The 22,223-nt window shown below is 44.4% G+C and overlaps 1 protein-coding gene across 4 annotated transcripts in view; it reads left to right on the forward strand.

Moving 5' to 3' along the window:
* The window catches only part of nbeab (neurobeachin b), a gene marked incomplete at both ends in the record, with an annotated part of 283,508 nt that overhangs the window by 145,443 nt on the left and 115,842 nt on the right, over positions 1-22,223 (forward strand). For 2 of the 4 annotated variants that reach the window (XM_083636987.1, XM_083636989.1), the window contains 4 exons: positions 5,665-5,819; positions 8,024-8,147; positions 12,000-12,127; positions 18,543-18,604. In XM_083636987.1, the coding sequence (XP_083493113.1) occupies positions 5,665-5,819; positions 8,024-8,147; positions 12,000-12,127; positions 18,543-18,604 (469 nt within the window). Of the gene's footprint in view, positions 1-5,664; positions 5,820-8,023; positions 8,148-9,221; positions 9,342-11,999; positions 12,134-18,542; positions 18,605-22,223 lie in introns of all 4 variants that reach the window. The other 2 variants (XM_083636986.1, XM_083636988.1) reach the window with 2 other exon arrangements.

Below are 22,223 nucleotides of genomic sequence, written 5' to 3' on the forward strand. Positions count from 1 at the left end.
CGCAATAGATTGGGAGTGACAACATCAAAAAACAAAAAGGAAAAAAAAACTAAAGTGGGGAGCGGGGGAGCGGGGGGGGGGGGGGGGGGGGGTGGGGGGGCGGCATTCCCCGCTGAGGCCCCTCTATCAGAGACTTTCACAGGGGTGGAGTTTTCAATTACTCATCAACACCCAGGTTTCCATCGGAGCAGATGGGAATACAGTAGAAAAAAATCAGAATAATCCCCAACTTCTTCCCTTTCCCTTGTCTCTCCCAAACATCTCCAAATGAGTGCTCTGAGATATTGTCTGTACTTACATATTTGATTTTACATAATCATGGAGTGCAATGGTAATTGGTTTTAATTGAATTTGTGTGTGCATATTTCCCATGTATCTGTCCTTGTACCCCTGAATAAAGGACCATTAGATTAGATGGATTCTGTCTGCTGGCTTTATAAAGGAAACATTTCTTTGGCTATACTTTACACCACAGCCATCTCCCACTGCCGCAGAGCTCATTAATATTCATTCTAAGATTAATCCTCGCTTTATTCTCCGCAACTCAATTAAGACAAATCCTATTAATAAAATATGCGCTAGATAAGCTATACATCATTCATGAGCTCTCAGCAAATGAATTATTCATTCAAAGAGGTTCGTGTTTTATCAACATCCTGTAGATTTAATGTAATGTCCCAGCTCGGCCAAAGCATAGGCTGGCTGCTGCTGGATGATGATGGGAGCATGGGATACATTTGGAAAGTCGGTTACATGCATGCGCGGTTCCTACATTCAAAACATGCTAGTGATGTTCTGATATCTGTCAATGAGATCTCACACAGCAAAGCAGCACAGGGATCTACTGAATTAATGATACTTGTCATCAGTGTTCTTACGAGTAGGCTACAGCCGTATCGCTGGAGATATGAATATTTCAAAAAGCTCTCTCTTGTCTGTCTCTCTCGCTCGCTCCCTCTCCCTCTCTCTCCTGATGTGTTTCAGTTGATTGAGTTGAAGTTGAAGTTGAAGTGATTGAGTTGATTTTGATCTGTAAAATTTATTTTAATACTGCTTTTAGCACAAGTCTGCACGACATGCATGTCAGATGGTCTTCGGCCAAACAAAGCTACAACATGTTACTTTAGAAAGTTTTTTTTAATCCATTTTTAAATCTATTTGATTCATTTTTTATATTTGATCCGTAGAGAAGAACCACACAAATATTTAATCAGTTCCATAATACATTAAAGCTCAAGGCTTTGATGAGTTTTGCAACAAAAAATACGGATACTAGACGACTTGCAGAAAAGGCTCTGAGATGCATATTCTAGTCCAATACAAGTTTGTTTCCCATGGAATCCAACATAGTATCACATCTATTTGATGTTCTGAGGGTATATAGCAGCATAAAACAGTATAACTGCTATTCTGTTCAGGGAGGATCCATGGGGATTTGGCCCAGATGACAGCAGGCTTAGCTTGTGACAGAGCGGAGGCCTGGCCTGTGTCACGCAGACTTACTGCAGGAGATTGGAGAAGACACTATCTGGCATCTTCACAAACCCCAGGGCCAACCGCAGCCCCGATAAGGAGAAGCCTTCCCTCTTACTTCCTGTCGGGGAGCTCTCGCATGGCCAAGTTCAGGGCCAATCAGATCGCATGCAGACAGAGGTCTGCCGGGCTCAATGTAGCGTCTGTGCTTTCCTGGGCCATTATATCAGGTCACAAGTTGAACTCATCTCAAACTTCTACAAGTTTTTTTTTATACGTTTCCTTCCTCTCTCTCCCTGTCTTTTTTAGCACCATGTGATACGTTGTAGCGTCTATAAATAAAAGGGGAAACCACTGCTATTTTTAGCTCCCTTATTGAGTTAATGCGTATAATTACACAGACTTATATTGCCCATTCAGTTCGCTTGGTGCCCTCCCTCAATTTACACTCACTTCAAACAGTGTTGCAACTACAGGGTTCCTATGCAGGTCTGGAACATCTGGAAAAGTATTAGAAATTAATTTGATCGTTTCCAGTTCTCTGATAGTTTGAGAGTTCGAAAAAATGTCTGGAAAAGTATGGAAAATGTTGTGGTTCAGGTCCGATACACACATAATTCTAGCTTTTATGTCGTTGACCCACTTTGAGTCCACAGTTTTTGTTGATGTGAAGAAAAATGTTCAGATAGAGGGATGCTCTTATTACCCAGCCACTGTCGGCATGCATTATATCAAAATACAGACCAAAATCAAATCCAGTGAAGAACACAGGGTCTGGGAAAATAGGGAATTTCAAAATGGAAACCGTGTAGGAGCCCTGCCAATCATCTCACATTATTCTAATATTTGTGGCTGTGAAGAACAATCTTTATTCATACAGCGATATGACCTAGTTAGCAAGGGCGAAATGTCTATTTGCGTAAATCATATTCAACACCAGACAAAATCTTCAAAACAAATCAATGTCTGGAAAAAATATGTTTTTTTTTTTTTTTTTTTTTATGTGTAGGACCCCTGTATATATAAAAACATACAGTATGACCATATCATGCAAATATGTATACAGGTAGTCTGTCAAAAGCAGCCACTGCGTTGTGTTTCTGTGTGGAGCAGATGCAGGTTGGAAAGGTCTTGTGCTCGGTGAACCGTATTCCTGTTGACGCAAACACAGACGGTAGCTGTGTGAATGTTTGCCAGTAACAACTGCCAAGTGGCTCCTGGAGAATCTCTCATTAGAGTCTGGGATGTTTGACAAGTCGTCAGAGCCGAGCCCAGGGCGAGAGAGGGCCACTGGTGGCAAGAGCACACGCAAGGGAAAGTGCCTCCGCTATATGGTGGCTGGCTGGCCCCTTGTCCACAGGCTTATTTACCTTAGCCTTCTCATACCGTGTGTGTGTGTGTGTGTGTGTGTGTGTGTGTGTGTGTGTGTGTGTGCGCGTGCGCGTGTGTGTGTGTGTGTGTTTGTTTGTGTGTGTGTGCGCGTGCGTGCGTTATGCTGAGAGATGGAGTTACATGGCAGGATGTTTAGCTTTCCTCGTGTTCTGACTAAAGTCTGGGCATGCTCAGGTTGGCAGGGCCTGAGAGCAGTGAGTGAAGCTCGACATCGTTCCCAGTCTCTATGGAAAGACGGCCATATTGGCGTTTCATCATCATGAACAGAATGTTTATTGTTGTTTTCACTACTCAGAAAACACATGGAACTTGAAGTGCACTCGGAGAGCGCAGACCTCCGCCAAGGCCAATACTTCAGTCTGCTATGATATGCAAACTTTGTGAGTCGGATCAGAACCCTGACCCTGACCCACCCATATCCCCCCAGCCACCCCTCGAACCCCGACTCTCTCCGACTTTGCCATGCCTAGCTACGGCCCCTTTTCTTTAGCCCTGCCCCCTTTCCCGACAACACCCAGCACCCAGATACACCTAGCCACTCCCCTACCCACCCCTCGAACCCGACTCTCTATGAGCTTCCTATCCCTAACTACAGACCCTTTTCCCTAGGATGGCCCCTTTCCTGACCACGCCCCCTCTTACCACCCAGATAAACCTACCCACCCCTCGAAACCCAACCCTCTACGACCTTCCTATCCTTAGCTACAGCCCCTTTTCCATAGCCCCACCCCCCTCCCTTGACCCGACCGGGATCGGATCCGGCCCATGTTACACCTGTCCACCAAGTTTCATGAAAATCGGCCCAGTAGTTTTTCTGTAATCCTGCTAACAAACAAACAAACAAAACAGATGGACAAGCCCAGACAACATAACCTCCTTGGTGGAGGTAGAGGTAGAACTGATTTACCTGAGTACATGTTTACTGTGTGATAACTTTGTATCTGTACTGATAGTACTGAGTATTTCTCCCTATGCATATGAGACATATGACTACAGTTGTATTTGTCATTTCAATGCATTTGTCTCAACCAATCATCCAAGGACATCTTATCTGGCAGTCAAAAGACGAATACGGGACAAGTTTCCTCCAACTTTCAATCACTGGGTCAGAGATCTTATGTATCATCTAACCCTAGAAAAAATCTGATACGCTACAAGGGGTTGTGCTCTCGACTTTTATACCATCTGGCAGCCAGTCCTGGACCAGGTAGAGAAAATGGACGCTTCAAGCATTTCAAATGTATAGATTTACCCCCCCCCCCCTCTCATATTTATTTTCATTAATCTGTTTTTGTTGTTGTTGTTGTGTGTTTTTTTTTTTTTTTCCCCCTCTTGTGTGTCTTTGTGTATTGATATATTGTGATGTATGAAATGATGTATGTGGTGTAATAGGCTAGGGGTTCTTGTGGGATGGGTTTTTGTTTAAAAGTGTCAAGTGTATTTAAATCTGTATTTTGTATTTTGTATAATATACAAAAAACGAATAAAAAAACTTTGAAAAAAAAAAAAAAGACGAATACGGAAATCTAGATATCTAATCTAATTGTAATCCAATGACCATAGTTCTAGGGTTTCTGGCTCACTTTGTGATTGGAATCATTCATATTCTGTATGTTATTCTATCGCAAAGCACTTAGGGGCTGTGTTAAAAGAATTCGAGGCATAGCGGGGGAAAGTAATACAAACAAACATTTAAATAAATACTGCCTCAGGAGAAGCGTAATAGGTATTTCCAGACCAAATGTGAACACCAAACACTGTTAAAGGGATACACCAACATTTTTGGAGATTTGCCCTTTTGCCATATTGCCAATAGTAAATGTAGAATGTAGATGCCTTTATCTTCACTGTGCGTGCATTAGAAAGTGTGTTTCATCCCTCACTGCTAATAGCTTAGCACTACAATGACCGTCTATGGTACCGCTGCCTATCCCCGTTCAGTCGCCCAAAATACACATTGACCGACAGTGGTAGAAACACTCACATGTATGTACATGTTGTGACTCGTGTACTCGCCATGCGATGAAATAATAATCCAAGTTATGAGAAACGGTCATTTTCGAAGTAAATCCATAGCGAGAACTAACAAAGAGGGTTCCCTCTGTAACCAAAGTTACTTCCTCGTTTGCCATGGCTTAACAACTTCTCTATCATCAGATTTCAAAAATCGCAGTGGAATGAAAAAGCTAACTGCAGCATTGGCTACACTCTTTTGCAGGGTCCAAATGCCCCCACATAGGAAAAGGGATGTTTTAAGGCCAGGGCAAGGGATTGGGATTAAAATAAAAATTATGTTGGAGCTAATGCCAGGCATGCTGGCATTAGCCCACAATGTCTGTTGGGGCTTAGGGAATTAATACTAATTAATCGAATGGCCATTTCGGTGCAGAGACATACTGTACATGCAGGTGCATGTGTGCCTGCTGGCAGGTCTACTTGTGTGCCAGAGAGGTGTTAATAATACATATATATAGTATGTGCGAACATTATCATTCAGTGTTGAAATGGTTTACAGTCTTTCTGCCGTTTGATAGGTAGTGTTGCTGTGTGGGGGAGGTGTTTTTGTACTGGAATACTTAAGAAAAACTGGATACATTTTCTAAATGTAATTAAATTCAGTGGATGTGTAAATTGTGTGTGTGTGTGTGTGTGTGTGTGTGTGTGTGTGTGTGTGTGTGTGTGTGTGTGTGTGCGCGTGTGTGCGTGTGCGTGCGTGTGTGTGCGTGTGTGTGTATGTGTGTGTGTGTGTGTGTGTGTGTGTGTGTGTGCATGTGCGCGCGTGTGTGTTGTTTGCTGTAGGAGCGTGGTGGTGCCAGTGAAGAAGCCCTCCCCTGGCAGTCTAGCAGTTAACACAGTGGGAAGCGCCAACACCTCTGCTGGGCTGACAGCTGGCAGCACCCCCAACATCTTTGCTGCAGCTTCCGCCACCCCCAAAAGCATGATCAACACCACGGGTAGGTCACGACCCCGAGTGCTCTGAACGCTACCCACAAGCTTGCTATAACACACTTACACTATGCAATTAGTGCGCTGCAGTTGACCCCGGTAATGCGGTTTAATAGTGAAAGAAGTCTACTTTAGTGCAGTTAGTGAGTGCTTAGTTGGGGTAATTACTGTACATCTTAATGATCCACTCTGGAATTTGTTGCTTTGATTCCATTCCATGAATAGAAACAGTGGATCCTCCCTCTCAGCTGGATCATAGGTATGATACTGTATGAGAGTGTAGCAATGCACAGTCACCACCAGATGGCCCTATTTCCCTTCCTATCAGTTTCTAGACATCAACATTGTATTGTGCACGACCTAAGGAAGGCCTTTGTCTATCAGCCCTCAGGATTCTTCCTCATCCAACCCAGTCAAAAGTCTCCATCCCACTCCGACTCCATCTTACTCCAGCTTACACAAATCAAGCGATGCTCTTTCCGCAGTGGAAAGGTTTCAAGCTCACAGTGCAGTACACACGTGTAGCATGCCTGTGTGTAGCGTGCGCTGCTCTCCCTCCCCCCTGCTGTCTCACTGCTCCTCCTGGGGGCTCTGCTGCACTGAGCCGGTTCCACCTCAAGGCTCCTGCAGCCTCTGAAAGGAGCCACTTAACACTGAGAGCCATTAGGAGCGCCAACACCTTTTTAATGTGCCCAATTAAAAAAAAAAAGACCCTCTCCCTCTTCCTCTCGCAGCCCCGCTGCAGGAATGTGAGAAATGTGTCCGAGTCAAAGTGTGCTTTCAGCCAAAGCCACAGGCCCTCATCCAGACCCCATGATCTCACCAGCTCTGCTTTTAACCTCTCACAAGGAGAGCTGTGATGATTGGACTTTGGCGCGTGCTGTCAAAATAACCTGTCTGAAATAAGGAGAGCCATGATGATTTGACTTCGGCGCGTGTTGTCAAAATAACCTGTTTCAATTATGCACCAACTGTGTCAAGGATGTATAGCGCACCTTTGATTTAGTGTTGTCGCAATTAGGGATGTAACGATACCGTTTTAAGGTATACCGTGGAGAGTGTCTGTGAGGGGCCGGTAACGGAGTATAATCTAATAATTAGAGGAACCTGCACACTCTAGCTCTTGATGCGAAAAGATATAATAGATTTAATCTTTCCTCTCATTATTATACTGCGATATCAAGCAACCATGGTAAGCCATCCCTGTAATACCGTGGCATTTGTTGCTCAATATGCACGGTTGCGCTCACTGCTACAAATACTGCAAGGGAGGACCCTTGTGTAAACGTTCTCATATTAGTTTCAGTTTCACTTCAATAAAGCAATATTTAGAAAATACTTATTTTTTTGTTTTTTTTGTTTTTCGATGGGCCACAATTAAAGGAAGGAGGGGGGAATTAATACCATCAAACACCCTATACCGAGATATTTTGGTAGATAGCCTACCATACCATACCTTACCATACCATACCATACCACATACCATTAAGCCTGGGTAAACCCAGCCTCCACGTGAACCTCTATGTGCTATCAGTCACGAAGACTGATCGCACATAAGACTCGTGACTGATGGCACATAGAGATCACGTGGAGGCTGGGTTTACCCAGGCTACCATACCATAGCGTGACATTTCATATTGTTAAATCTCTATAGTCACGATACCCGAATTTTGAGACTAAGCGAAATTAATTTATGTATACATTTGATAGTACTACAGCACAGATGGCAAACAAGAAAAATCATCAAGCAATGTGTTACCACTCTTTTACACAGGAGGTTTAATATGTTCATTTTGTGTCTATCTTTGTCGCCTCAGTAAGCAAAATGGTCCCATATTTTGCTCCTGGCACCAGTTTGGTCATCCAACTGATCTGGACTTGGTTCTAGTTTAAGACGTGCTGGACTGTTGCCACGTTTTCTGCTGTTTGACTGCCTGCTGCAGTCCACTGTCAAGAGCCAGACTGCGGCTCTGTCTATTCCAATTCTTCTTCTTCTTCGTCTTCCAACTATTCCAGTCTACATGCCATCTGCACATATACTGTACTGTACGCCCTCTGGAGGTGACATTTAAATGGGATTTAGCATTTAGTGAATGCATTGAACGTTTGTAAGATTTCAATCATCTCAACAGTATGAGGTGTTGAAAAAAATGCAGAAAAACTAAATCATGCATACTTTGTGTATCATTCCTCTCACTCACATATCCTGCAGGACCCACAGATGCTGCCCCCTCTTCCTCCTCTTCCTCCAGTTTTGTCAACGGGGCCACCAGTAAGAACCTGCCAGCCGTGCAGACGCTGGCCCCCATGCCTGAAGACACAGTGGAGAACATGAGGTAGAGTTGGGCCAAAGCTCATCCCTCTACCATGCTGATCTACCTTGTCACCGGTGTCCGTTCACCCATAGCCTGCTATCAGCCCCTAATGAATCCTATGGCAATTCAAAGAGTGCTGAAAACTGTGATTCATAGGGGCTGGATACCAGGCTAGTTCACCCATGTCATTATTTCCCGTTTTTGTGCCCAACTGTTTGTGTCTCTCAACCTGTCCACAAAACCATGCATGAATCTTATCTTCCAAACACAGCTCTTTTGCTCAATGTTCTTTTTCTTTACCCATTTCTGCCCTCCCTTTGTTCTAACTGAATCCTCCCACCTGCACTGCTTTGATGGATAGCTACACTGTGTCAGCGTTCACCTTTTTACATTCTGTTTGTGATACATTCACATACTTTTCACATTTTCTTTGTCTCTCTCTACATATTCAAAACCATATGGCGGTGTTCTGTGAACAGTATGGCGGAGTATGGCTTTGTATTGTGGGTCTCACCCTGTGTGTGTCTCTGTGTGTGTCTCTTGAGTGTGTTTCTGTGTGTGTATCTCGCTGTGACCTTGACCCATCTCCCTCACTTCCTCTAATAGTTTGTGACAGACATCTTCAGTCCCGCTGTCCTACTGACCGCTGAGAGCCCAGCTCCTTTTCCAGACTCTCTCTCTCCCTCTCTCGCTCTCGCTCTCGCTCTCTCTCTCTCTCTCTCTCTCTCTCTCTCTCTCTCTCTCTCTCTCTCTCTCTCCTCTCTGTGTTTCAATGTGTCCCCCACTAGAGGAATAGAGAATCAGTTGCCATGGCAGCAGTAACCGACATCACTTAGCGTAACTGTGAAGTCAATGATGGTACTATCTTGCTGCAGAGCTTGCTGATGCCTAACTTCCATTTTAGAAGTAGGAGGGGGCACAGTCCAAGCTGAATTGCTTGTTTCAATCCTGTGAAAATCTTTAGTCATTTCAGACATTTCACCCATTGAGAGTGCAATCGGCTCACTTGCACCACCCTTAAGCCAAATGAAGCAAATATTTACTGTAATTTTGTTTTCATCTCTCTCTCTCTCTCTGTGCTAATCTCTATTCCAGTGCCTTTTGTGAAGTGGGCCAGTGTCCACTGCGCCCGGGACAGACACCTCCCGAGCTCAGAGCCTTTAGCTCCCTGGCAGCACTGCAGGCAGCCTCCAGAGGTGCAGGCCAGTGTCTTAGGCAAGGACGTTTCCATTGGTCACTTAACTGTAGACCCCCTGCCCACCTGCTTTCTCTGCTAGACTCTCATCCCCTCGCTGTGTTTCCCCAGGGTGCTGGAGGGCAGAAACTCCCCACACTACACACGCACGCACACACACACACGCACACACACACATACACTGCACGCACGCACGCACGCACGCACACACACACACGCACACACACACACACACACACACACATTACACTGCACGCATGCACGCACGCACGTACGCACGCACGCACACACACACACACACACACACACACACACACACACACACACACACACACACACACACACACACACATCCTAAACCAAACCTCTCTCTCTCTCTCCCTCCCACTCTCTCCCTCTCCCTCTCTCTCTTTCTCCTGCTGCTTCCTGCCCATCTTAGCTGGGAAAACAAGATTCTCATCTCCTTATGTCACGTTGTGTGTGTGTGTGTGTGTGTGTGTGTGTGTGTGTGTGTGTGTGTGTGTGTGTGTGTGTGTGTGTGTGTACACATTAGAGGCTGACATTTTTTCAGGAGTCCCTATTTCCCTATTCATCACATGATTGGGATGGAACAGGGAAGAAAGTGAGCAGGAGCGAGCAGGAATGGTGACAACAATAGACCAGATTTAAAAAAAATAGCCACATGGAGTTCTAATATGAAGAAACGCTATTACTTTTTATGCCTCCGCCGGCAATAGCCAGGCCGGAGGCATTATGGATTCGGATTGTCCGTCCATCCGTATGTGTACGTCCGTCCGTCCGATGTTCGTTAACGCGATATCTGAGGAACGCCTTGACAGAATTTCATCAAATTTGCCTCAAACGCCGACTTGGACTCAAGAGTGAAATTATTAGATTTTGGTGATCAAAGGTCAAAGTTCAAGGTCACTGTGACCTCACGAACGCCATTCCCAAGATCGTTAACGATCTCACAGGAATGCCTTGACGGAATTTCTTCCAATTTGGCTCAAACGTCGACTTGGACACACGGATGAACTGATTAGATTTTGGTGGTCAAAGGTCAAGGTCACTGTGACATCTCGAACGGCATTTTCAAGCTCGTTAACGCGATATCTCAGGAACGCCTTGATGGAATTTCTTTGAATTTGCCTCAAACGTCCACTTGAACTGAAGGATGAACTGATTCGATTTTGGTGGTCAAAGGTCAAAGTTCAAGGTCACTGTGACCTCACGACCACTCATTTCATGCTCGTTAACACGATATCTCGTACGCCTTGATGGAATTTCTTCGAATTTGCCTCAAATGTCCACTTGGACTCAAGGATGAACTGATTATATTTTGGTGGTCAAAGGTCAAGGTTACTGTGACCTCATGAATGCCATTTTCAAGCTGGGTAACGCCATATCTCAGTAACATCTTGACGGAATTTCCTCACATTTGGCTCAAATGTCAAAGTCTGGACAGACATACAGTAGATGTCGACTGCTCACTTGTTGGCGGAGGCATATATCCGCGATGCGGTCATTCTAGTTTAATTTTCCCAGGCTGGTGGCTGGTTGCTGATTGGTTGCAGGCAGACACCTGACCCTGCGTCCCATCCGGCCCGGGATTTGGACGGGAGTGGGATGGGACAGGAGTGAAAAACCACTCTCGTGTCACCCTCTAGTACACATACAAACCCGAAAGATAGGCTATGTTGTAGCTTGGGTAGTATCTCTGCTCAGTATATTGTACTGTACGGTTGCATGACTCCAGCTCGCCTTTTCCCGCTGAAGATCACAGATAGTGTCAGGCGGCACCATGTAGCGTGTAAAAGATAAGGACTTCCCTCCACAGTGTAAATCAGCTGCGATCCTACACACATAAAGCTTGCTAACGTGTCACAACAAAGAATGCAAACGACTGGCGAGATATCCTCTTTGAGCACAAAAGAAACAATATCTTCGTACGGCTTTTAACAGCGTAAACGTTGTCTTATGGACATCTCCAGTGGTGGCAGCTACACTCATGTCATGGATATATAGACAGTTTGGTTTGCATCCTCTGAAGTGTTGGTTACCCCAGTGACTCTCAACCTTTGTCATATCAGGGACCCCCAATGTACTGCTCATTTGAGCCACTGACCCGCATTTGATTTCTCTGAAACCCAAATCTGAGAACATTGTTGTTGTTAGATGATTTTGTACAGAATTCGGTAACTATCTGTATTGTAGGCAAAGAGATAACAGTGAAACTATATGATCAAAACAGTCATTCTTCTGCATTCTCTAATTGTGTTAACATGTAAATGAAGTAATGAGAAAGTTTCACACTTCATCAATTAGCTGGGGTCCCCCTGGAGCTCCCTCAAGGATGCATGCAGGTCCCCGGACTGCACGTTGAGAACCACTGGGTTACCCCTCTCCACCAACCAGGGCTTTGTCAGTCTGTCTAACCACTGCTAGGTGATTCTGCGGCTCAGGGAGGGTCCAGACCACTCTTGCTGCTCTTCGCCTGGACTAACCCAGGTGGAAGGGCACAATGTTATCTCTCCCTTTCACCTTTCATTTGGGTGTTTAGAATTGTCCTTTCACGACTTCTGTGTTGAAATTATCTTCCCTCTCCTTCTCTCTCTCCCTCCCTCCCTCCCTCCCCTCTCTCTCTCTCTCTCTGTATATTCCCATATTCTCTTTCACAGCATTACTACCAAGCTGGAGAGGGCTCTGGAGAAGGTGGCACCCCTGCTGAGGGAGATCTTTGTGGACTTTGCACCCTTCCTGTCGCGCACCCTGCTGGGCAGCCATGGGCAGGAGTTGCTCATAGAAGGTACAGGTGCTGTGCTGTCTAGTGCTTTTGTCTTATTCCTCCAGCTGTGCGTGGAGTCCTGTCCCCACGCCACCCCACCATTGTTTGTACTCCACTGAATGCCTCACAGATGGATGCATATAGCAGGTATGGACAGGAGGGGCGCTGTTTGGCACACAAGCTGGGGGTTTGTTCTCATTTATCTATCCACAATGTCACTCTCGGTGTATCGGTACTTTTTGAAAATTTTCAGCAAATTTGATCAATGCCGTGAGAATACTGGTAACCGTGATAATTTTGGTCACTGCAATTGTGATATGGAATTTTCATACCGTTTCATCTCTAGTTGAAATCGGTTGGTAGTCTCTCTCTCATGCCAGTGACATGGTTAGTTAGTGCTAGTGTTTCTCAAAATTAAGACCAAATTATGTCAAGTGTCACGACTCACGAGGAGGATCTTTGCTTCTTCAGTCAAATGTTTCCTCTTTCATTTGACAGAAGAGGAGAAACATGTTGAAAGGAATTTTTCCATCAGACTTTCACTCTTTCCACCATCTGTCACTCTGAGACAATCTGAAACCTTTTGCTCTATTTGTGCTGGAAGAACAGCGCGGCTGTCTTCGTGTTTTGTACCACAAACCAATCCAGCAGATTTTCTACGCAGTCCAATCCAAATCCACTATTTATACTGCCTCAAAATCGATGCGGGGATGATTTGTTCCTGATGTTAAAATACTACATATGTAACACCTTAAGCAAAATCTAAAATCACATTCGTACTCACTTTACAGCATGCTAAAAAGCACCCAGTTCAACAATGACTTTGCACTCTGAGCTCCTCTGGAAACATGCCCTTTCGGATTAACGTCACAAATATTATAGCCTTCATCATTTTCTTTTACAGGGCATTTCAGCAGGCAAACTGCATGTATTCAGAGGGGTTGCTTTGACTGGCTGGCTTGTGCACTGTGTTTGCAGAAGGGGAAAGAGGATGCCGCGCTCCACTGTAGCGCTCTTCTTGGCCTCTAGTCTCATTTCCTGATGGCTGTATGAAGGCTCCCAGTGCCTCCCCAGGCCCCCAGGCTGGCAGCCGCTTCACTGGGCTCCCAGTGCCTAACCTCAGGGACTCGCTGCCTGCATCTGTGTGTGGTGCCACTCTATTCCCTAGGCTTGCTTTGGCTCACATTCACAATAACACACAGCCACCACAACCCCAGTGTGTGTGTGCGTGCGTGCGTGCACACACAGTACAGTATATATATATATGCGTGTGGCCTCTACTTTCTTGACTTGCAGCTTGCGCCCAAAGTGAAATGATCTCTCTGCCTTTCCTCGGTGCCAAACTGTGTTCTTTAAACCGTAAGCTAAAGCTATCCTGATATTAGTTTCAGAGGTCTATGCAGAGAATGACAGCAGGCTGAAAGAATGCACGCCCGTGGCTTTATTGAAGCCTGTTCCTGGAAGAAATTGTCTCACACAACTTGTCCACTTGTCCTGAACACAGTCTGGTTGTATAGACAGACACTGCTGGTTACCTTTAAACAACAGCTACATTCTTCCATCGCTGCCAACATTACAGTATTTACATTTTCGTCATCTTGTCAAATACTGAGTTTATTTGTGCTCCTAAGCAGTGGCATCTACATTTTTGAGAGATGTAATGGTTTTAATCAGCACGTGTTACTGGTATTTGCTGCAGTTTTAAAAGCAATCAACTTTGGCAAGGGGTTACTCATAACAGCCTGTTTATTCATTTATTTCATACAAACCAATTCTGCCGTCATGATATAGCCATCTTATGTTCCTATCCACCTTATTTTTGAATGCCCCGCTGTAAAGATAATGATGGATACAAGGTCCGGTTTAAGTGACCTGATTGTTGCAGCTTGCCATTTCCTAAAACGGTTGATTTGAAAACTCTGCAGGCAAGATGGCCGCCTACACTTCCTTCTTTACTCTGGCAGAATTCCTCCACCATAAACTAACATAACTTGGCCAATAAGTATGTAACATACAAAATAAAACTAACGGTAATGTCTTAATTTGATGTAGAATGCAGAGGACATGTAACTGTTTAGTTAAACTCGCATTTCAGGAATATTGTATTTACTGCACTGCTCCAGATAACGTAGTTGGCTCGAGCGTGTTTCGTCGTGGAACCCACTCGCTTTGCGCCAGAACACAATCGATTTGGGGGTGGAACACACCAGGATTGGCCAACGCCAATGCCAGTGCCCAGAACTGTCGAATCAAATCATTGACAGAGACGCTGTGGCCCGCCTCCCAGTATTTTCAGTGTATCAGAGTTAGATAGAGAACGTGACAAATATAGCCACGTTATAGTTATAAACAACAAACTAACGCTGGTGATCCGTATGGAAACAATGTTACTCAAAATGGTTAAAAGTTATATCAATGTGGTCATTCAGTGGCGTTTTACTGCCATGTAACATAGCTAGCTAGCCGCTAACATTAGCCACAGTAGGCGATTACACATGATGCACTGCGCTCTTAAAGGAATATTTATCGACGAGATTTTTGCCAAGCTGGACCTGATTAGTGATTTGCTCCATTCGCCCAGACGGGTGTCAAGCTGTCAGCAACAAGGCTGGGAGGATCACACCGGAAGAAAAACGCATAGGCATCATGGCAGCCAGAAATAAGGTGGATATTCACTGATTTAAAGTCTCACTAAGTCCTTGTCTAAAACATTTACGGTATATATTATAGTTTTTATCCAGCAAGGTTCTACAAACAAATGCACCATTTTCCATACACGATACAGCAAACAGCAGACATTCATATACACACGTTAGCACGCCCACACACACACATGCACAAATGTCATTCTCACATGTGGCTATAGCTACTCAAACATGCTCAGGGGAATGGAAGGAAAAATCAGGTAGCGGAGCCTTGACAAGTGTGAATACGTCTGTTATCCTTTCACTCAAAGTCTGTCAGCGGACTGGCCAAGCTGACAAACCAGAGCTGAGCTGAGGGTGTAACCCCACAAACAAGGTCGTAGATGGACAGCTTGGGCCTCAGTGCTTTTCAACAGACATGCTTAACCCTCTCTGGCTCTGTGGAACGGTGCACCTCGACAAAGACTAAGAGCTGACTTTATCAGACGAAACAAACGCAGCGGTTTGGATTACCACATGCACTTCAAATATCTCCCTCCATAGAGCTGCTCCTTTGTCCAAACAGACGGGCTGAGATGGCCGTTCCTCCCTTCCTCACTTTTCCTCTCCTCTCAAGCCCTTCCCAGGCTCACAGTTGAAATACTGTGCTGCGGTGCAAAGGCGCTCCATTTACCAGTAATTACCAGCCATCCATCACGCCTTGGATTGCCCGGGGTCGAGCCCCCCGGTGCCCCGCGTGCCCCCTCACCTCACCCCACTCCTTCACCCCGCCGCCGACATGTGGTCACTGCGGCAATTATGTGGAGTGCACCCTGAGCGCTACACTTGGAGTTGGTGGCTGAGGTCCGTGCGAACACTGCTCCTGTTGTGACGCCGGCCGCCTGCCTCTCGCTGCCCCCTGGCTGCCCCAGCCCGCCGGCACATCAGCCCACAATGCCACATTCACCCGTGCCTTAACCCTGCCCTGTTTACAGGAAAGGGCTGGCAGGCTGTGTTTAAATAGAATGCATTTAGTTTGCCTAGCAACACAAGGCCAGGGTCAGACGTCCACCTGACTCCTGTGTCAGGCCGGACTGACTTATGGCGTAGCGTGTCACTGCTATAACAAGAGGTCAGATGTGGCGCTGTGTGTTACAAGAGAGGGGTCACATCCTCTCCGAGTATTTACAATACGCCCCCTCCAACAGGCTCCTCTCGTCGTGAATAGAGGTGGATGTGGAGGCATTCCTGGTCTCCGTCCAATATTTGGAATATTTAGCATTCTCTGTTACATCCTATAGTATTCACACATGCAAAACTATGTCATTTGAATGTTGCCCAGTTGGGTGTTCCTAGAACAAGTTGTATAACAGTTGATTTGGAAAGCAAAACTTTTTTTTGCTGTCCACAGTGCAGTTACAGTCAAATGTGCAGCGCAGTCAGAATGCATGTTGCAGGTCATTAATTTATCGAGTTTTGTTAAGTTTGGATACTCCTCAATCTGCCAGGAAAACATGCCATTCCTTGAGCATTTTAACTGCCTCCAACTCTAAGTATGACCTCATACAAAGCACACTATTTGATGATTGTTAATTTGAACAATTAAGCATACTTATGTCATGCCAGCAAATAATGCATAGCATACATAATACTATATACACATTGAAGGTCCCGGTTACAGTACAAAGCCCCACTTGAAGTAATACAAAAAAATTCTAAATATTCTGTTCTATCTTCTGATTGACGGCCAATCATCCATGAAGCCATGTCAGCTGTGCAGCCCGGGGTTCTGCCAGCCCATAATGAGTCCTACAGAGTTGCTTGCTTTCCCCCACTAATGACTGCACCATTACGGCTTCTCCCCCAGAGCAGCAGAAGGAGCGGGGAGGTGCAGAATACTAGACCAGTTGCAGCCATTGTTTCAGCAAATGAGCTTTTCACACCTGCCCCTTGTTTCATTAGACCACTGTCTGCTCCTGCACGGCCTCAGCGTCTACACAATGAACATGAGGAGAGAAACTGTGACTGTCTGTCTGCTCTGCTCTGTGTGTGTGTGTGTGTGTGTGTGTATGCCAGTGTTGGGCAAGTTACTTTCAAAATGTAATATACTACATATTACTAGTTACTTTCATTTGAAAGTAATAAGTTACTTTACAATATTACTGTCTGTGTAGAGTAACTCGTTACTTATTACACTACTTTTGCATTACTTTTACCAAAACAACAGCAGCAGCAGAATGACATCGCCGCCCCGGAACCATCCCGAAAAATAATTTAAACCGCCTTGAAGTCAGTGTAAACAATCCAAAATTCTAAATGTTATTCCTTTGTTATTGTCATCTATAGTGGTTATTTGCATAAAAACACAATTTGATTAGGAAATTACGATTTTTTTTTTAAATATGTGCTTTGATTTAATAAAATGTAACTCAATTTGTAACTTGAGTTACTTGACAAAGTAACTAGTATAATATTATTGAAATCCTATAAGTAATAAGTTATATTACTGAGTTACTGCTAAAAGTAATATATTACATGTAATATGTTACTTTTGTAATGAGTTACCCCCTACACTGGTGTATGCGCGTGTGCACGTGCAAGATGGCATGTACTGTTAAGTACTTGTATGTATGTACGTGTGTGAGGGTGTGCTGTGTGTCTGTGCATCTGTGACTTTTCCCTTTCATTTCCTGTTCTATTCCATGCAGATGCAAATGAAATATTTTACAGTTTTATGATGGGCATAATGGAAGCACAACCTACTCGATATTCAAATGACTTGGTGTCAGTCACTTGAATTAAAAGGTTACTTCATGTCAAGGACATTATAGTGTCTTCTGTAACACTTTACTTGAGGGTGCATATGACGACTTTCATGACACTGTCTTAATAACCATGACGTGACACCTGTCATGAACATGAAGGAGGCGTTATGAATGTTTATGACTGTTGTCATTAAGTGTCATTCGGTAAATTATGCCATTGTTAATGCAATGTTGTCATTGTTTGAGATGTCTTCGTTATGACAACTTGACATTAACCAGGACAACGTAACCTGTCAATGACTTCGTTATGACAACTTGACATAACCAAGACAACATAACCAGTCATAAACATGACATAGATGTCATTAAGTGCAATCACACTTTCAGATGAGTTTATAACAGTGTCATTAATATTTTCCTTGACCTCAACTACAGTGGTAGAATTTGAACATTTCATGAAGATGTCATCACGTGTCATTACACTGTCAAATGAGTTTATAACCGTGTCATCACGTGTCATTACACTGTCTTGGTTAATGTCAAGTTGTCATAACAAAGACTTGACAGGTTATGTTGTCTTGGTTAATCTCAAGTTGTCATAATGAAGACATCTAAAAAATGTCAACATTGCATTAACAATGACATACTTTACAGAATGACACTTAATGACAACAGTCATAAACATTCATAACGCCTCCTTCATGTTCATGACAGGTGTCATGTCATGCTTATGACGGTGTCATGTCAGCCGTCAGTGTTCACACTATTTGAATGAACCACTCACAAACCATGAAATACTGTAACTTCACTTCTGTTGATCACTACAAACACTCACGCACAACGGCACACCATTCAAACATATTGGATATCTTCTGTCAATTCCCAATTTGCTAGAAATACAACTTTTGACTGAATTATAGAATACAATATAGAATAGCATCTTCTGCATGACCACTACATGAGAATTGTGATGGCTATCTAATAATCTAATTGTGATGGCTATCTAATATTTAATGGTGTCCATGGTCTGTCTGTCTGCCTCCACAGGTCTGGTGTGTATGAAGTCCAGCACCTCGGTGGTGGAGCTCGTCATGCTGCTTTGCTCTCAGGTGAACTTCTCCCTCCCTCCTCACAACCTCCCAGTCTGCCTTTTGTCTCTCTCAGCACCCTTTCTCTGTCTCAGCCTCTCTCCTTTTCTGTCTGAGCCTGTATCCCCCCCCCCCCCCGCTCTCTCTCTCTCTCTCTCTCTCTCTCTCTCTCTCTTATCCATCTCTCCACAGCACATTCTCTCTCAACAGCAAGTGCAGATCTCTAATAAGGAGCCAGTTTTTCCTCTGGTTCAATATAATATGGGAATTATACTGCAGGATCTGGCAAATTGGACATGGACAGTGCACTAGTCCATGCCACTCAATCTAGCTAGAGTTCATTTGCAAAAACAGATATCTCTATTTGTATTTATTATCCTTTTTCTTACTAGATATTTATGTATTTATTTTATTTTATATTTTACTATAAATCGTAATTAAAACATTTTCACCTCATCAATTTCACATAAATCTCCCCCCCCCCCCCCATGTGCACTCCAGGGAGTATCAAACAGGTGTTGTTTATTCATTTTAAGAATGGCTTTTATTTGATTTTGCAAACTAACTCATCTTTAAACGGCATATTTTCTATAAATAAAATTATCTGTATTCAGTCCTTATTCAGTCCAAATGGTAGATAGTATATTAAAAAAAAAAAAAAGATTATTTTTTGAGCATTTTGCCTTTATTTTGATAGGACAATAGGTAGACAGGAAAAGCGGGGAGAGAGAGGGGATGACATGGGGCAAAGGACCTCGGATCGGATTCGAACCTGCGTCGGTCGCGCGAAGGACCGAGCCTCTGTCGTACGTGTGCTACCAGGTGTGCCACCAGGACGCACCATTTTTTTTTGATAAACCATATTAATTTACAGTCTAATGCTATGGTCTCACATCAAATGACATGGTGTGCCAGCTCAGCTACTGCTTTGCTTCTCAGTGCAGTGTACATAACTTTAGTAGAAAGTGAATCATCTATGACGACACACAGCCTCAGGATGGCACGCTGCTGAGAAGCCAGTGACTCTCTCGCTGCACCTCCAGCACCTTAATCCCAAAGCCTCCTTTGGAGAATCAGCCCCACCTCATGCAAAGCTGCGAGTGACTGATCACCTCCACGCTGACCCCCTCAATCTCTTGTTAAGCCCTTGTTTGGGAGGAGGTCAAAGCCCCGATGTAGCAGTTAGAACAGGAGATATTTAACATACCTTCTGTCAGCCCATCAGTCTTGTGTCGGGAGCCCATAAGGAAGCCATTACTTGGTGCCTCTTTGTGGATCCAGACTGCAGGGCCGGAGCCTTGAGGAGGTGGATAGCCACTCTCTGTGCTCCATGGTATCCACAGTCCAAAGCCCTCTTCAGCAGGGAGCACGGCAGCTCCCATATGCATACAGGAGTTACAAGAGGACCGTTATGAAGGGGCCATTCCTCCACGTGCATAAATCGGCCAGCGAGTACTGACTTATCGTTGTTCTTTGGAAGGCTTTTAAAGGGAGCTGTGCTCCATTTTCTTTTTGTGCTGCTTTTCGCTCTGTGGACTATCTGTGAGTCTCTGGGAAGTTGCCTTTTTACCAGCAGCTAGGATTTATTGCAGATGAGAGCGTCAGCGTGTGCTGTTACGGCTCTGAGTCCATCCCCCCTTCGCATAGATAGCATTACTGCGGCTCCAGAGGTTCCTGCCATTAGGGGCTCTGGGGATGAAACCCAGGCTGAGATATCGATCAGACAGCGAGGCCTTGAAACTGGACTCCCCCTAGCTCACTGTCCTTCTACAACCTTTCAGATAGAGATGAGCCATCGCTCACGGGTGCTAACACCACAGTGCCATTAATAAGTCCAGTCAGGTTTTTAGCTAATATGATTTAAAAAAAGATCCATATTGGAATGATGTGTCCACATATCAGTGTCTCCTTTATAAGTGTTTTCAGAGACGAAGCTTATATATACAGCCAAAGACCTATCATGAGCAAATGTAATATGTGACGCGGTCTCGTGAAAGGGGTAACAAGAGGCAACTGTGAAATCGCACAAATCAAGATAAAAGGAGTTTTTTTTTGGGAGAGACAGACCAAAAAAAGCAAGTTTAGATGTTGAACAGACTCAATATAACAAACAACAGTTTTAGGTTCACTAAATACTTATAATTTGTTTTAAAACTAAGTTTGTTCAGGGCAAACCAAGCTTGTTCACCAACTGTCAGGGCGATTTTCTCTGAATGTGGCTTATGTATGGACATTCGAATGACCATATCTTCTTCAACTATTTTCAGATTTCAATGTATGACACATCATTTGAAAGCTTACAATCTGCACTTTCATAATCTGTAAAAAAGAAGAAGAAGAAGAAGCGGCTTTAAAAACACCAGTCCCTGTCACATATTTATTCCACGAGATAATTAGTTTGCAACCCACATTCCTAATCAATGACATTGAACTCACACCCCTCAAGTTCTTTCTGAAAGCAGGACGAGTCTCCTCAGACGCATGCAGGGCGAGCTTTGGCTGACATCACTATAAAATGCCAACTTCAACGTATCGCTCACACATTTCAACATTAATGTTTTGAGACAGCGCGGAGGGCACTTAGCCGACCTTTCGTCCCTCTCTGTTTTGTGACCTGTCAGTTTTATGAATAAATTAGTGCTAATGATCTGCCTCTTCTTATTTATGCATACTAATCACAGCACTCGTCATGTGGCCGGCCGCGGTGTGTCTCTCCTCCGCCCGGGCAGCTGAATGAAAAGGTCAAGCAGCTCTGTTTCTTGTAACAGCTTAAACATACAGGGGGGATCTAGAGTGGAGCCGCGGAGATTTACTGATGGAAGGCCTCCAGATGTGGGAGAGCAGAACAGAGCAGATAAAAGCCAAACGCTCCCGCACACTGACAGGTTGGATTGAAACACCACAAATACTTAGTGCCCTGCTGAATTTCACGAAGATGAAAGCAGAACTCTTCTCAAAGCCAACAGCAAAAAAACAATGGTGCGCTAACATTCGATGCTGTATATTTAGGCCCGTGTAAAGCTGCCGGGTTTTTTCCAAAGACCACGACCCTAGCTGAACCTATCGTCATTGGACGCTCGACATTTCCCAACGTTATGTGTCGCAGACTCCCTCAGATGTCAGCTTTTTTGATCCGAGCTCCTAAACTAACTTCCCATGGCCAGAGGTGCTGCGCTCTGGGCATGGTCTGCATTTACATGAGGGATCACATTGCTTTCTTATGGAGGTGCACGTCAGGCCCAATTCACTTCAAATGGGGCTAACACAGGACTTTTCCCTCCTGAAACTCCTCCGCTGACCTGATGTCATTTTCCTGGCGTGGCCCGAATGTCACATGATCACATCTGCCTTGATTTCCCTATTTATCTTTGTCACGTGAGTGTGCTGCGAGCCGACCCCTGACTGGCTGTACATGACCCTGTCCAAATCAAGAACAGCTTGTTCCAAGCAGATACTGTAGCACACTGTTACACTGTTACAGACTGTAGCACAGTTCTTCTCAACCCTTTTTTTTATATCAAGGACCCCTAATTTAGTCCACATTACAGCCCACGGACCACCATTCAATAAGATTTTGTCTCTCGGGACCCATATCTGAGAATATTTTTATTGTTAGATATGATTTTGTCCAGAATTCCAT

The sequence above is a fragment of the Poromitra crassiceps genome (assembly GCF_964638095.1).
Source record: "Poromitra crassiceps genome assembly, chromosome: 5".
NCBI classification, from domain to species: Eukaryota; Metazoa; Chordata; class Actinopteri; order Beryciformes; family Melamphaidae; genus Poromitra; species Poromitra crassiceps.